This window comes from Pan troglodytes, chromosome 3 (genome assembly GCF_028858775.2).
Source record: "Pan troglodytes isolate AG18354 chromosome 3, NHGRI_mPanTro3-v2.0_pri, whole genome shotgun sequence".
NCBI lineage: Eukaryota > Metazoa > Chordata > Mammalia > Primates > Hominidae > Pan > Pan troglodytes.
In genome coordinates, this window is record NC_072401.2 from 38,338,058 (window position 1) to 38,351,593 (window position 13,536).

At 40.8% G+C, this 13,536-nt stretch overlaps 1 protein-coding gene across 20 annotated transcripts in view; it reads left to right on the top strand.

The window, feature by feature from the left end:
- Positions 1-13,536, top strand: part of TBC1D1 (TBC1 domain family member 1) — a 248,728-nt gene that overhangs the window by 125,713 nt on the left and 109,479 nt on the right. For all 20 annotated transcript variants that reach the window (XR_010156534.1, XR_010156536.1, XR_010156537.1 and 17 more), the window contains 4 exons: positions 3,347-3,436; positions 5,456-5,560; positions 6,451-6,583; positions 12,645-12,736. Coding sequence is in view for 16 of the 20 variants with exons in the window: in XM_009447499.5 (XP_009445774.3) it covers positions 3,347-3,436; positions 5,456-5,560; positions 6,451-6,583; positions 12,645-12,736 (420 nt within the window). In the remaining 4 variants the exon portion in view is untranslated. The remainder of the gene's footprint in view (positions 1-3,346; positions 3,437-5,455; positions 5,561-6,450; positions 6,584-12,644; positions 12,737-13,536) is intronic.

Sequence of the window (13,536 nt, forward strand, 5' to 3'; positions counted from 1 at the left end):
AGAGAAAATCTGCTTTATGGAGCGAAGATTCTTAGTCAATTGCTTTTGATTTATGTGTGAATCCATATATTTTCATGCTGAACAATTCTATTCTTAGGATAAGCTCCTTCCTTTAGCCATAAGCCTTTACAGTCATCAGGGAGAAACATGCCCATGTGTAATTTTTATCTCACCCCGTAATTATAAAGACACCTTTTCAGTGTGGAAAGAACAGTGAAAACGTGTAAATGAGACCAGCAGAGAGATTTAAAAAATATATATGAATTTCAGATGATATATTTCAACAGAATCTTTTAGTTGGAAAACACCCTCTCTACTATTAATATTTTTATTTATGAAACATTTACCCTTTGCTAATCAGGAAGAGTGGCTTTGTGAGTGACATTATATTTGAAATTTATACCCAAACTGAAATATTAATTTAGCCAATTGCTTGCTTGCTTTTTTGCTTTTTTTTTTTTTTTTTTTTTTTAGAAAAAAAGTGTTAAATTGACAGCCAAATGCTAGAAAAGGACTGGACATGGGGGGCTGTCCCAGGTGGGTGGGGTTCCTGGTTCCATGCTGATCTGGGCTCTTCTGAATGGGTGTGCCCTCCCTGGGAGTCCCCTGGGTCTGAACGGATGAGATGTGGAGCTGTCCCGCCAGCGAGCCGGTCTCTGACAATGGAAGAGCTAGTTTCTTCCTTGGCCTTCTCTTTGGCTTAATGCTGACTGACGTTCTGTAGAGAACAAAATTATCTTAAATGTAAAGTCTCCTTCTTGTGTCTAATTCAGGGCACAGGTGAGATGGCCAGGGGGTAAAAAACCAGCTACCTAGGTTAGTGCAGTGTGGATGTGTGCAGGTTTAAAACCAAGGGGGTGCACCCAAGGGTAAATAGGGCTGATGTTTTCATCTTTTGACCACTGATCTAGTGTACCGAAAAGAGTAGTCAGATTTGTGCTTTAATTTGTGATCTGCATCTTTTAAAAAAACTTCCTTGGTGACATTGAGAAAGCTGCTCCCTGCATTTATTTATAAGTACTGACTGTTTGACTGCTGTGCTAACGTCCCTTGCCACATGCTGGAAATGCAGCCGTGAACAAGACAAGTATGTTCTCTGCCCACATGGAATTTAGATTCCAGTAAGGGAGACAGGCAACTGAGTGCACAAATAATTATCTAATTATAATTGTGGTAAATGCCGTGGAGGAGAAGTACAGCATGCCTGAGAGCATTTCTCAGGGTAATCAGGAAAGGCTTCTTTGAGAAAGTGATTTTCACCTAACACAAGGTTTCATTGTGGCCACCTGGGAAGGTCTTCTGGGCTCACAGAGCAGCAGATGAGAAGGCCCTAAAGGCAGGGATGGTGCCTGGTGCCTGGAGAATCCCAGAGGCCTGACTGCCTCCTTTGCTCAGCATTCTTCCCTCGAGTTGTCACGGTCTTACCTCCTCTTGCTTCCTTTAGGTCTCTGCTGAAATGTTGACATGGAGGAATAATCGTATCAGTAAGACCAATAGCAGCCTCACTTCCTGCTTTTTTGCTTTATTTTTCTCCATGGCACTTTTACCATTTGATACAATTACAAATAAACAAGTAAAAGATTTTATGTCCCACATGCCCCCAAGAAGATAGGCTTCAAGAGGGCATGGATTTTCATTTCTCTGTTCACTGCTGTCGTTGGTAGTGCCTAGAGCACAGCTGTTGGGTGAGAAATAATTCCAGATGGCCGCACTGAAAACAAGGAAGGATGGTGCGTAGAGATGGGGCTGGGACTGGAGGCAGCCCCATGAAAGTTGTTTTCATTAGGCACAACTTTATGGGTCTTGGTCAGGGTTTTGTTTTTTATCCTGAAAGGAGTGGGCAGTCACTGCATGCTATAAAACACAGTGTGAAATATCTTTGGCTACAGAGCCAGGATACTTGGGGGAGGGCAAGAGTAGGATGGGGAGGGGAGTGAAGCTGTTGTAGTAGTCCAGGTGAGAGATAGTGGGGTTGTGGTAAGTGCAGTGGGAGTGGAAGGGACAGACATGCAGAAAGTCAAATTAATGGGATGTACAATCCTTTGGATGCCATGGGGAAGGAGAGGGATCTCAGGAGCCCCACCCAACTTTGGATTCTGACTTGCTCTTTACAACCCAGCCATAGCCAAGTAATAATGCCTTGGAGCCTCTCACCTTATGAGATTTTCAAAGGTTATTTTTAAAAATAAGTAAGGACTATCTTCATTATGTAGGTAAAGACAGTGACTTCTAAAGAGACTAAACATACTCCAAATAGATACTTATTCGTTGTTTACAAATAAGGAGGATATTGTGTTGGCTCCTACTCTAGAGAGAGACACAGTCTAATTTAGAAAGATGTTGCATGTTAAAAATGAATTAGTTTTTCATCATCCTTGGTCTCCACAGAAGGACAAGAGTAAAAGGCTACCTGCCACTCTCTGCTGGCTGAAATACAGTTCAGAAACAGTAAGTGTGCAAAAACAATTCAGAATGCAAAGTCCTTGCCCCAAACAGAATGCACGTTTCTTGGGCTCCCTCATTGAGAGTATAATTCCCCTTGACTTACACCCCAGTTTCCAACAAGCTTGTGTATCTGATTTGTATTTTACATCAAAGCGTAAAGAGTTTAGAGGAGGAGATGGGTCTGGGAGTTAAGAGTGGCAGCGTCAGCATGTGACCACTGACTTCTTGGTCCTGAGGAGAAACTAAAGCTGTAGAAACCAACACACTGAAACCCAAGAAGCTTAGCGCTCCAGAGACGAGGAGTCTAAAAGGCAGCCTTTCACAGCCTGCAGACGCATGTGCACACAGAGTAGGATGGGTATTGCAACACAGCGGTCTCCTATAATGCGTGTCTATTAGCATGTCCCAAGGCAGTAAGAGGATTGTAATTGATGCTCATACTCTAACTTGAAAAGGTCCGGTCACTAGTGTATGTGAATGCCTCACATGTAATATGTACTAAACAAATGGTAGATTATTTTAACAATAATTTAAAAAGACTTGTCAGTAAAAATCATTCAAAAGTATCTTGGAAGCTTTGAAAGAGTAGATTCTGTTTTCTGGAAGGTTCACTTATGCGGAGACCTCAGTTTTTAGGGGGATGTGTGGATCTTGAGGCCTATTGCTAACTTTTGGATATCTGGTTCTTTCATCTCAAGGAAGATGGCTGTCTTATCTAGGTGAAGGCACTAATAGATGTCTCTTATGACCTGAAATCCAGAGGATAAGAGGGAACCTTTGAAATGATTTCTACGATGATAGAGTCAGAATTTTATAGGAGCTTGTCCCTTTTATTCTTTATTTTCATAGGTCATGAAATGAGAAAGTTTGAAAAGCTAGATTTTTTTGTTTGTCTTTTAAGATTGGCCAGTCTGAAGTTTACCTCATCAGTCCTGACACCAAAAAAATAGCATTGGAGAAAAATTTTAAGGAGATATCCTTTTGCTCTCAGGTAAATGGAGATGGGTTTTTTTATTCAATTGCAATGGAATTTTTAAATGAATTTCTATAATATCTATCATGTAACAAATGCTAAAGGTTACAAGGTGTATGTTTTCTAAGTACTGTACTTGATTTGTGTTTCGCTTTTCTTTCTCCTTTGCTTTGGTATGTTAAGGTAAATTATGAATATAATTTTGAAATTAAGAAATTTGCTCTTAGCAACAGTAATGGACAAAATAGATCTACTTTTAATTTTCTCAGTTATTGGTAGTAATAGTCCACAGTCATGACTTCCAGATGCACATGTGTGTGTCTTTGTGCATATTACACATATATATTTACACATTTCACACAAATATATCTTTTTATTAGATATATTTCTACTTTACAAAAATTTATAACTTTTTTGGGTACCAATTGTCAGTATTCTCCCTTCAAATATAGATAGTGCTTATCTCAGAGTACAGTGTCTACTTGAAAACTTTTTTCTTGATAATCTTCCAGGTGTTTCATAGAGGGATTTTGGAAGAATCTATCAATTAAGATTAGCTGTGCCAGTTTTACTCAGGATCTTCCTAACAAATATGAGATCACTTAAGGTTATATTTGCTTTTTTTTTTAAACTCTGGATTTTTCATTTTCATACTTGATAAAATATGAAAATGTCAGTGTTGATTTATAATGTGATCTACTTAAATATTCAAAAGGGACTTTTCTGCATAATGTGAAAATAAAGAATGTTCTTTATAGATTGAATAGGGAACCATTTACAAAGAAAAAGCTTTGCTAAATCATATTTCCTTAAGTGGTAGCCTTATGCTTAACTTGCTACTGGAGAAGATTAATTGAGATGGCAAAGCATGTTAATGATTGCTCATTTATTGGGAAATATTTGGCCTGAAAGTGAGATTACCCATAGAGTTTTTAATCCTGATTTGCTGCTATTTCCGTTGAAATATGAATGTTAAATGTTTACATTTTTGTGTGATAGCTTTATAATTTCCTAAAGAGTGTAGTTTACAAGTTTATATGATTACCTGAACATTAAGCTATCAGCACTCACATCTCTGCATGATGATGCTTTCAGAATACATTGATGTATTAATATTTATGGCAGACGTTTTATCTGTATTAAGGTGCCTCTGATAGCTGATGATTTTAAAACACATTTACATATTAATATTTATTAAAAATAGCTCTTATGATACCATGGTAGAGCCTTGGCCTAATATGTTTAAAAGCTCCTCTACTCTGTGTGCATGTAATTTTTGACTCTTTCTTTATTCCAGTTCACTTCAGTATTTACCTACTTATTTTAGGAATACAAATATATTTTAAATATTTTTTTAACCTTTGGGTGTGTATGTGCTTAGTTGTGTTTCTTCATGAATCTCTGGTCTGCCTTTGATTTTTTGAGTGGTTTTTATTCTTTAATACCTATGTCTCAAACAAAACAACAAACAAATACTAAAATGAGCACTAAAACTTGAATTTTCAGATCTTATTTTTCTTATTGTTGTGGGAGTAATCAAAGGAACATTCTAGTAAACCAACTTTATTTGAGATGTTTTTAGACTTTTTGAAATTTTAAAATATCAGAGAAAATAGTAATTTCCTAGTGTTTTTTAAAATTGTGCTGTGTAGGCCAGGCGCAGTGGTTCACGCCTGTAATCCCAGCACTTTGGGAGGCTGAGGTGAGTGGATTACCTGAGGTCAGGAGTTCGAGACCAACATGGTGAAACACCATATCTACTAAAAATACAAAAATTAGCCGGGTGTGGTGGTGCATGCCTGTAATCCCAGCTACTCAGGAGGCTGAGGCACGAGAATCACTTGAACCCTGGAGGCAGAGGTTGCAGTGAGCTGAGATTGTGCCATTATACTCCAGCCTGGGCAACAAGAGTGAAACTCCATCTCAAAAAGATAATCAAAAGTAAAATAAATTGTGCTGTATAAATCTTGAGGTGCATTTCTGAGGATGGTGCGTCTTCTGGATACAACTGAACATCTCGTTCTCTCCCTTCGGCAGGGCATCAGACACGTGGACCACTTTGGGTTTATCTGTCGGGAGTCTTCCGGAGGTGGCGGCTTTCATTTTGTCTGTTACGTGTTTCAGTGCACAAATGAGGCTCTGGTGAGAGAGGACAAGCAATTCTTACCTTGGAACCTTCTTTATAAGGAATTTTAGCTCCACTGATTTTTCTGTCCTTAGGGAAAACCAGATAGTCATTGACATATCATTATTTGTCTTTAGTTATTTACTTATGACTATTTAGTAAGCAGCTAATACACATCTGAAGCTTAATTGGGTGTGCATTTTATATTTTTTATTTCTGAAGAACTTGTTCAGTGTCACCTTCTGGTCTAGCATTTTACAATGTCATTTTAGACATCTGATCAAAGGAGTTTGCCTTTTTTCTCAGTAGTTTGTATTTTTAGTTTTTACTGTATCAGTCTGTTCTCACACTGCTAATAAAGACATACCTGACACTGGGTAATTTATAAAGGAAAGAGGTTTAATGGACTCATAGTTCCACATGGCCAGCGAGGCCTCACAATCATGGCGGAAGGTGAAGGAGGAGCAAAGGCACATCTTACATGGCAGCAGGCAGGGCAGCGTGTGCAGGGGAACTGCCCTTTATAAAACCATCAGATCTCGTGAGATTTATTCACTATCATAGAACAGCACAGGAAAGACCCACTCCCATGATTCAGTTACCTCCCACTGGGTCCCTCCCATGACATATGGGAATTATGGGAGCTACAATTCAAGATGAGATTTGGGTGGGGACAGAGCCAAACCATATCATTTACCTTACCTGCTTTAAGAGCTTTGAGCATACTTGTAGTATTTTCAGACTGTAATCCTAGCTGTTATTCCAATTATTATCTGTCAACCTGTGAAGAGTAGTACAGAAAACTCTTAAAGCTTAAAAAATCTTTTCCAAAGATTTTCTGACATCTCAGCCCAGCTAATTTCAAATTGACTTTTTGGTGACTACAACTTCTCTTCTCTTTGATTAGGTTGATGAAATTATGATGACCCTGAAACAGGCCTTCACGGTGGCCGCAGTGCAGCAGACAGCTAAGGCGCCAGCCCAGCTGTGCGAGGGCTGCCCCCTGCAAAGCCTGCACAAGCTCTGTGAGAGGATAGAGGGTGAGTAGGGGACCCTTTCCAGCGTGAACACAGTGGGAGTTAAAGGTCCCAGGAGAACTTTAGATGATACTCATCTGTTGGAAGATTCTGCCTAACAGAGGCTTGTATTAGTCACAGGGATTGTAGGTGGACTCTCAGTGTGCAGTGGGTGTCTTCTGTATGTCAGGAATTGTGCCGGATGCTGGTGATACAAAGATAAGAACCCAGAACCCCCTTCTGCCACCTCCCTCCAAGGTATTCTGAGGATGGAGGAGGAGTTAGGGAAACAGGTTACCAAACCGGTTGCCTAGTGTTTATCAAGGTTGTGTGAGTGGTCAGTCATACTGGCCACTGCAGAGATATCTAGAAAGATAAGAACTAAGGAACTTGTACCAGTTTCTCCATTACAAGGTCATTAGTAACGTCTGCTAGTACAGTTTGGATGGAGAGGAGGTAGCAGAAAGCAGGTTGCAGTTGAGGAGCAAATGGGAAGAAATAAAAGAAACGGTGACTATTAGTATTGACCAGTATTTCTAGAAACCTGGCTTAGGGAGAAACTGTAATAAATGTTATGATTTGTAGCTAACGTGTATTGAGTAAGATCTGCCAGGAAGTGTATTAGGTGCTTTCTGTTATCTATTTAATCCTCATCACATTTGTGGGAGGAAAAGGGACTATTTATTTTGCACATATTGCAGATAAGTAAATTGAGGATTAGAGAGGTCTAGGAATAAACTAGTGTATCGTGAGCCCATGATTCACCCCAGGCGGTAAAGCCCTGTTACCTGCCACCAACCATTTCCAGGAGAAGGCCATACTGGAGAAAGACCTGGGGATTGCAGCTAACTTTGTCTTTTTCAGAATTGGAGGGTTTGAGTGAATTCAGAGCCCAAGGGGCCAGAGGGGCCAAATGAATCCGAATGGAATGGTGGGGGTTCCTCTTGAACAAGAGTGGGGAGTCCACCTGAGGCAGGAAGTGAGAGTTTCTGTCTCTGTGACGGCAGGGAGGGGCCAGGGGAGAGGACAGAACCAGGTGACAGTGAAAGGGAGTGGTGATATGTTTATCTGAAGGCATCTGGAAGGTGAAGGAGTTTTCACCACTCTGTTCTTGATTTTGTGTTTTTGTTCTGTTTATGGGAGGATTTCTAAAAATTTTTTTGTGACTTGTGGAGGTCACATGATTTAAACAACCCATGCTATTGTGAAAAGAAAACAAAAATTTGATCATTTCTCATGTTTGTAGAATGTTTATTATACACCTGTAATCCCAGCGCTTGGGGAGGCTGAGGCGGGCAGATCACTTCAGGCCAAGAGTTCGAGACCAGCCTGGGCAACATGGTGAAACCCTGTCTCTACAAAATACAAATACATCTCAAATACGTCTCTACTAAATACAAAAATTAGCTGGGTGTGGTGGTGTGTGCCTGTAAGTCCAGCTACTTGGGAGGCTGAGGCAGGAGAATCATTTGAGCCCGGGAGACGGAGGTTGCAGTGAGCCGAGATTGTGCCGCTGTACTCCAGCCTGGGCAACAGAGCGAGATGTCTCAAAAAAAAAAAAAAAAAAGGAATATTTATTATAAGCTATAAGTTTGCAAAGAAAGCATTGTTATTTAGATCCAATTTTCCTTTTTAAAAAAATTATAGTAAAAACATATGTAACACAAAATTTACCATCGTAACCTTTTTGTAAGCATGCCCTTCATTGGCATTAAGTCCATTCACATTGTTGTACAGTCCTCACCACCAGCATCTCCAGAACTTTTTCATTTTCCAAAACTGAAACTCATTAAATGCCAACTCCGCTCCTTCTCAGCCTCTGGCAACATCTGTTCTGTTTCTAGGTAACTTCATATAAGCAAAGTCATAAAATATTTATCTTCTTGTTTCTGGTTTATTTCACTTAGCATAATGTTTTCCAGATTCACGTGTATTGTAGCGTTGTCTGAATTTCATTCCTTTTTAAGGCTGAATGGTATTCCATTCCAAAAGTGTGTCCACATTTTGTTGATCCATTTACTCGTCCATGGACATTTGGGTTCCTTCCCCCTTTTGACTGTTGTACTAATAATGCTGCTATGAATGCTGACGTGCAAATATCTGTTGAAGTTCCTGCTTTCAATTCTTTCGGTTATATATCCAGAAATGAAATTGCTAGGGTATGTGGTAATTTTATGTTTAATTTTTTTGAGGAACTGCCGTATGGTACCACAGTGGCCACACCATTTTACAATCCCACTGGCAGTGGGTAAGGACCCCAGTTCCTTTACGTCCTCGCAAGATTTGCTACTTTCTGTTTTTGTTTTGTTTTGTTTTTGATGAAAGCCATCCAGATAGATGTGAAGTGGTATCTGGTTTCCCTTTTTAAATGAGATAAATTAACAATTGACATCTTAAGGTCTGGGAAGGGTCATTTGTAGCATTACAGTGCTCTTTAAAATGAAGAAACATGATTAATATATTCAACTGTGTTTTCCACGTTGTTACTATTTGCTGACATTATACAAAATATATCTGGGAACAAGAAAATGTTTGCTTTAACTAGAGTTCCCAACTGAGAGGATCACTAACCCTTTCCTTAGTGGTTGTCAAGATAAGGTAAATGATGATAGAAATGCCCCTTAAGAGCTTATTAAAAAGCCAGCAGTGACTTTGGCCTTGAAGATAAAGCAGATCACGATCTGCGGGAACTGGATTGCTTCCAGAGCTCCCCTTGATAAATCTTTCTTTGGTCTGGCTTAGTTTTGAGAAAGTTACAGCTGAAAAGTTTGATCAGGGTAGGGATTTTGCTGCCGTCGTTTTGGAATTAATCATTTGATCCATCTTTCACCTGATAAAATCCAACCAAGGCACAAAACTCTACTAACATGAGAACATTCTTAAATAGTGCAATTAGAAGTCTGGTGGGGGTATGTTTTACCTACATGATGGAACTCATTTCTAAAAGTGTAGAAGAAGTGCATTGTTAGTAGAAGAAGTGCTAGTTATTACATAAACAGTTTTAGGGTTCCTTGCTTTTTGTTATTGTATTCCTAATAAGTAGAATGAAATGGCTTGTTAAAACTCATTGTATGTTGGTGTAAAAGTAGTTCTAGCAGGAAGTTATATGGTCTGATCAAGAACTCTGTAAAACTGTGGAGAGGATTAGTGATGTGGCCACACAAAGAAAGACTTAAAAGACTATGTTTTCTTAATCAGTAAGTGTAGTTAAGTCATCCCCCAGAATCTATAAGATAGAATCAATAACGCTGTTGATGTTGATTAGCTGCACTCTGCTCTAATTGCAACATATCAGAAGTGCAGCTCTACCCAGTTCTGTATTTGAACCATATACAACTCAGTGGTATTTATATAGCTTTTGCTTATTTTAAAAGAGGAGCATTCATTAAAAAAAATAGTTGAACTGAGATTTTCTTTTGCTCTCAGAGCAAATTTTCCTTCAGTAAAACACAGCCATTCATCACCGCTCTCTCTAACAAGGGCCGTTTCTGCACCGCCAGGGAGGCGGCCTCACTGACCAGAGGAGCCAGGAGGGTTGTAGTTTGGAAACTCTCTTGATGCTGGTTACCTTTTCTGCTTCGGTCCTGGCTTCCCATTCCCTCCATAAGCCATTTTGGCATCACCTGGGCCTCTCTGAGGAGATGCGTTCAGTGGGGAACTGAAGGGTGCTTTCAGTGGGTGTACAGAAACCACCCAGGAGGGGCTAGCTGTGTGAGAATCCCTGGGGGAGGAACTCGGACCTAGGCGGGCCAGCTATTTAGAGATGGGACCAGAAGGACCTCATGAATTAGGCATCCTGCAGACAGGGTGAAATTGCCCAGAGGATTGCTTCACAGCTGCCGAAGCGAAGAATAAGCTGCATTTCGTGATTTCACCTGAGATTGGCAGAGTGTCGAGTTAGTCTAACTCTTCTTAAGCCTTGGGGTTTATTCTCCACATCTGAATGTTTCATGAAACAATATCGTTTTTCCAAAATATGATACTTCGGCTGTCAGAGATGTCCTTCATATGTGGGGGGGATTTTTAGTGCATGATGACTTAGTGCTTATTTGATTCATAAATCTTAACTCTGTTTCGCTTCGGCATTTAAGTAGTTGATACAGTAAAGCCTTGTCTGTTTCCCTGGCTTCATGTGACCTGACAGCTTGCTGAAAGAGTGACTGCATTGCACTTTGACAAAGGCGCCATCCTTCCTGCACTTTAACCCACCTCTAAGCTTGCTCTTGTATTGCAGCCACCTGAGTGTCAGGCGACTTGGCTCTGCTAGTCAGGGAGGGCAGTGGAGCAGTTAAGGGTTTGGTTGCTGGAGGCAACTTACTTAGCTGATGACCTTGGACAAAATACTTCGATGTGCCTCAGTTTCTTCAGGTGGGCATTGAGATTACTTAAAATAAAAAGGCCCATTTCTAATATTCATTTTAGGGTGAAATGAATAATGCACATAAAGTGTTAAGTGAAGTGGCATAGTAGCAGTCACTTAAATATTATTTCTGTGGTGGCTTCAGGGTTTTCCTGGGTTAAGAAAAAGGGAAAAAGAATGTCTTTCTGGAAGCAGAGATGGCTGCAACAGTGTGATAGGAGCAGCCACCTCTGCCACAGTCCCAGCCTACTTAGAGGTTGTGGGCTCTGCCTCAGCTGCTGTGGGAGGGGAGGAGCCGTGGCTTTGGGCAGGCTTGGCTGCCGATGGGCCTCCTGGCCTTTCACAAGTCACCTGGCTTCTCTGGGCATCAGCAAATCCATCTGTAAAATGAAGGCATGGTTTCCAAGTCCCTGGCTCAGCAGATTTCCCTCCCGGCCATCCGTAGTGATGTAGGTGCCTCGCACACTGTTCTCCAGCCCAGAGCCTTGGCCAAGCCTCTGCTTCAGGGCCACCCTGGTAGGATGAGAAGAGAGTGCCAGGTGGGTGAGGCGAGAGCTGCCCTTGGAAGAAAAATAACCCATGCTTTTTTTTTCTTTTCATGGCAGTTGGGTCAGCATATCCTTTCATTATCAACCTTCTCATCATGTGTGACATTTATCTCTGGATACCAAGAAAAGGCAGTGCAGGCTCTAAGCCGTATTTGTGTGGGGAAGGAACTTCTTGAAATATCGGGTTCTAATGGGTACTAAAATTATGTAATGACTTTATTTTTATAACTTTTCCTCAAAACTCTTTGTAACATTAATTAAATGTAATGTTAATGAAGTTATTAATAAGCATGTGGTGGTATAAGAAAAATTGTTAGCCACATGCATCAATTTTCCGTGATGGGAACCTGGTATGCAAGAGAAATGTGGATCAGTTTTCCAACAGAATAGGAGTTGTTTTTTCCTAAGAAAAAGTTGTCAGGTTTACATATCAACACAAGAATTTATCATTTTCTGAGGAGAAGGTTCTGATTACGTGAGGTGTTTTAACATGGATAAAGTAATTTGGAGCCACACAAACCTGAGGTAGAGTCCAAATTATTGGTCTGTGGAATGACGTAAGCTCTCTGGGTCTTAGTTTTCTTAGCTGTAAACTGGGGATAATAGCATCCTCTTCATCAGATTGTTTTGAGAATTAAATGGTGCAAGCTTAATGCCTGTTATACAGTGTCTAGCACATCAGAGCTCAGAAGATGATGACAAAGATAACAGTGACACTATTATCGATGAAAATTTCCACGCCAAGCACAGTGGCTCACGCCTGTAATCCCAGCACTTTAGGAGGCTGAGGTGGGCGTGTTGCTTGAGCTCAAGAGTTCGAGACCCGCCTGGGCAACATGGCGAAACCTTGTCTCTACTAAAAATACAAAAATTAGCTGGGCATGGTGGCATGCACCTGTAGTCCCAGGTACTGGGGAGGCTGAAGTGGGAGGATTGCTTGACCCTGGGAGGTTGAGGCTCGCATAATCAGTGAGCCGTGATTGCACCACTGCAATCCAGCCTGGGTGACAGAGTGGGATTCCATGTCAAAAAAAAAATAAAAATTTTTTTTTTCCATAAAACCTTGGAAGTCTGAAGTGGAAGAGAATGTGAAGGGGATGTGTGTGGAAGAGGTTAACTCCCTATCTCACAACTTTTATATAGAGTTTTTTCATGCCTCTCTTTTTTCTCTTAATAGGAATGAATTCTTCCAAAACAAAACTAGAACTGCAAAAGCACCTGACGACATTAACCAATCAGGAGCAGGCGACTATTTTTGAAGAGGTTCAGGTACAGTACAGTTGCTAATTTCTAGAAGGAAAGAAAAGGCAGGCAGCTTACCTGGGAAATGCTATGTGTACAAAATAGCAAACCAGTGTTGTCCCAACCTGGGGGAAGGTGCCTTGAGTTCGTCTTGGTTTCAGGGGTGACCAATCTTTTGGCTTCCCTGGGCCACATTGGAAGAAGAAGGATTGTCCTGGACCACACATAAAAGACACGATAGCTGATGAGCTGCTAAAAAAACAAAAAAACAAAACAGCAAAAAAAATATCTCATAATGGTTTTTGTTTGTTTGTTTTTTTGACAGAGTCTTGCTCTGTTTCCCAGGCTGGAGTGCAGTGGCATGATCTGGGCTCACTGCAGTCTCTGCCTCCCAGGTTCAAGTGATTCTTCTGCCTCAGCTTCCTGAGTAGCTGGGATTACAGGAGCACGCCACCACGCCTGGCTAATTTTTGTATTTTTAGTAGAGACAGGCTTTCACCATGTTGGTCAGGCTGTTCTCGAACTCCTGACCTCATGATCTGCCCGCCTTGGCCTCCCAAAGTGCTGGGATTACAGGCGTGAGCCACCACGCCCAGCCCAAAATCTCATAATGCTTTAAGAAAGTTTATGAATTTGTGTTGGGCTACATTCAGAGCCACCCTGGGCCACATGTTGGACATGCTTGGCTTAAGCTTTCACAATCTCATAGAGTGTCCAGGTCAGAATTGCAGATTCCCATCAGGCCTTAGCTTAGATAGTAAAACTAAATGAAACAGGCAAGCCTCTTCCTTAAACAAATGTTAGAATAAGAGAGAGGAAATTATAAA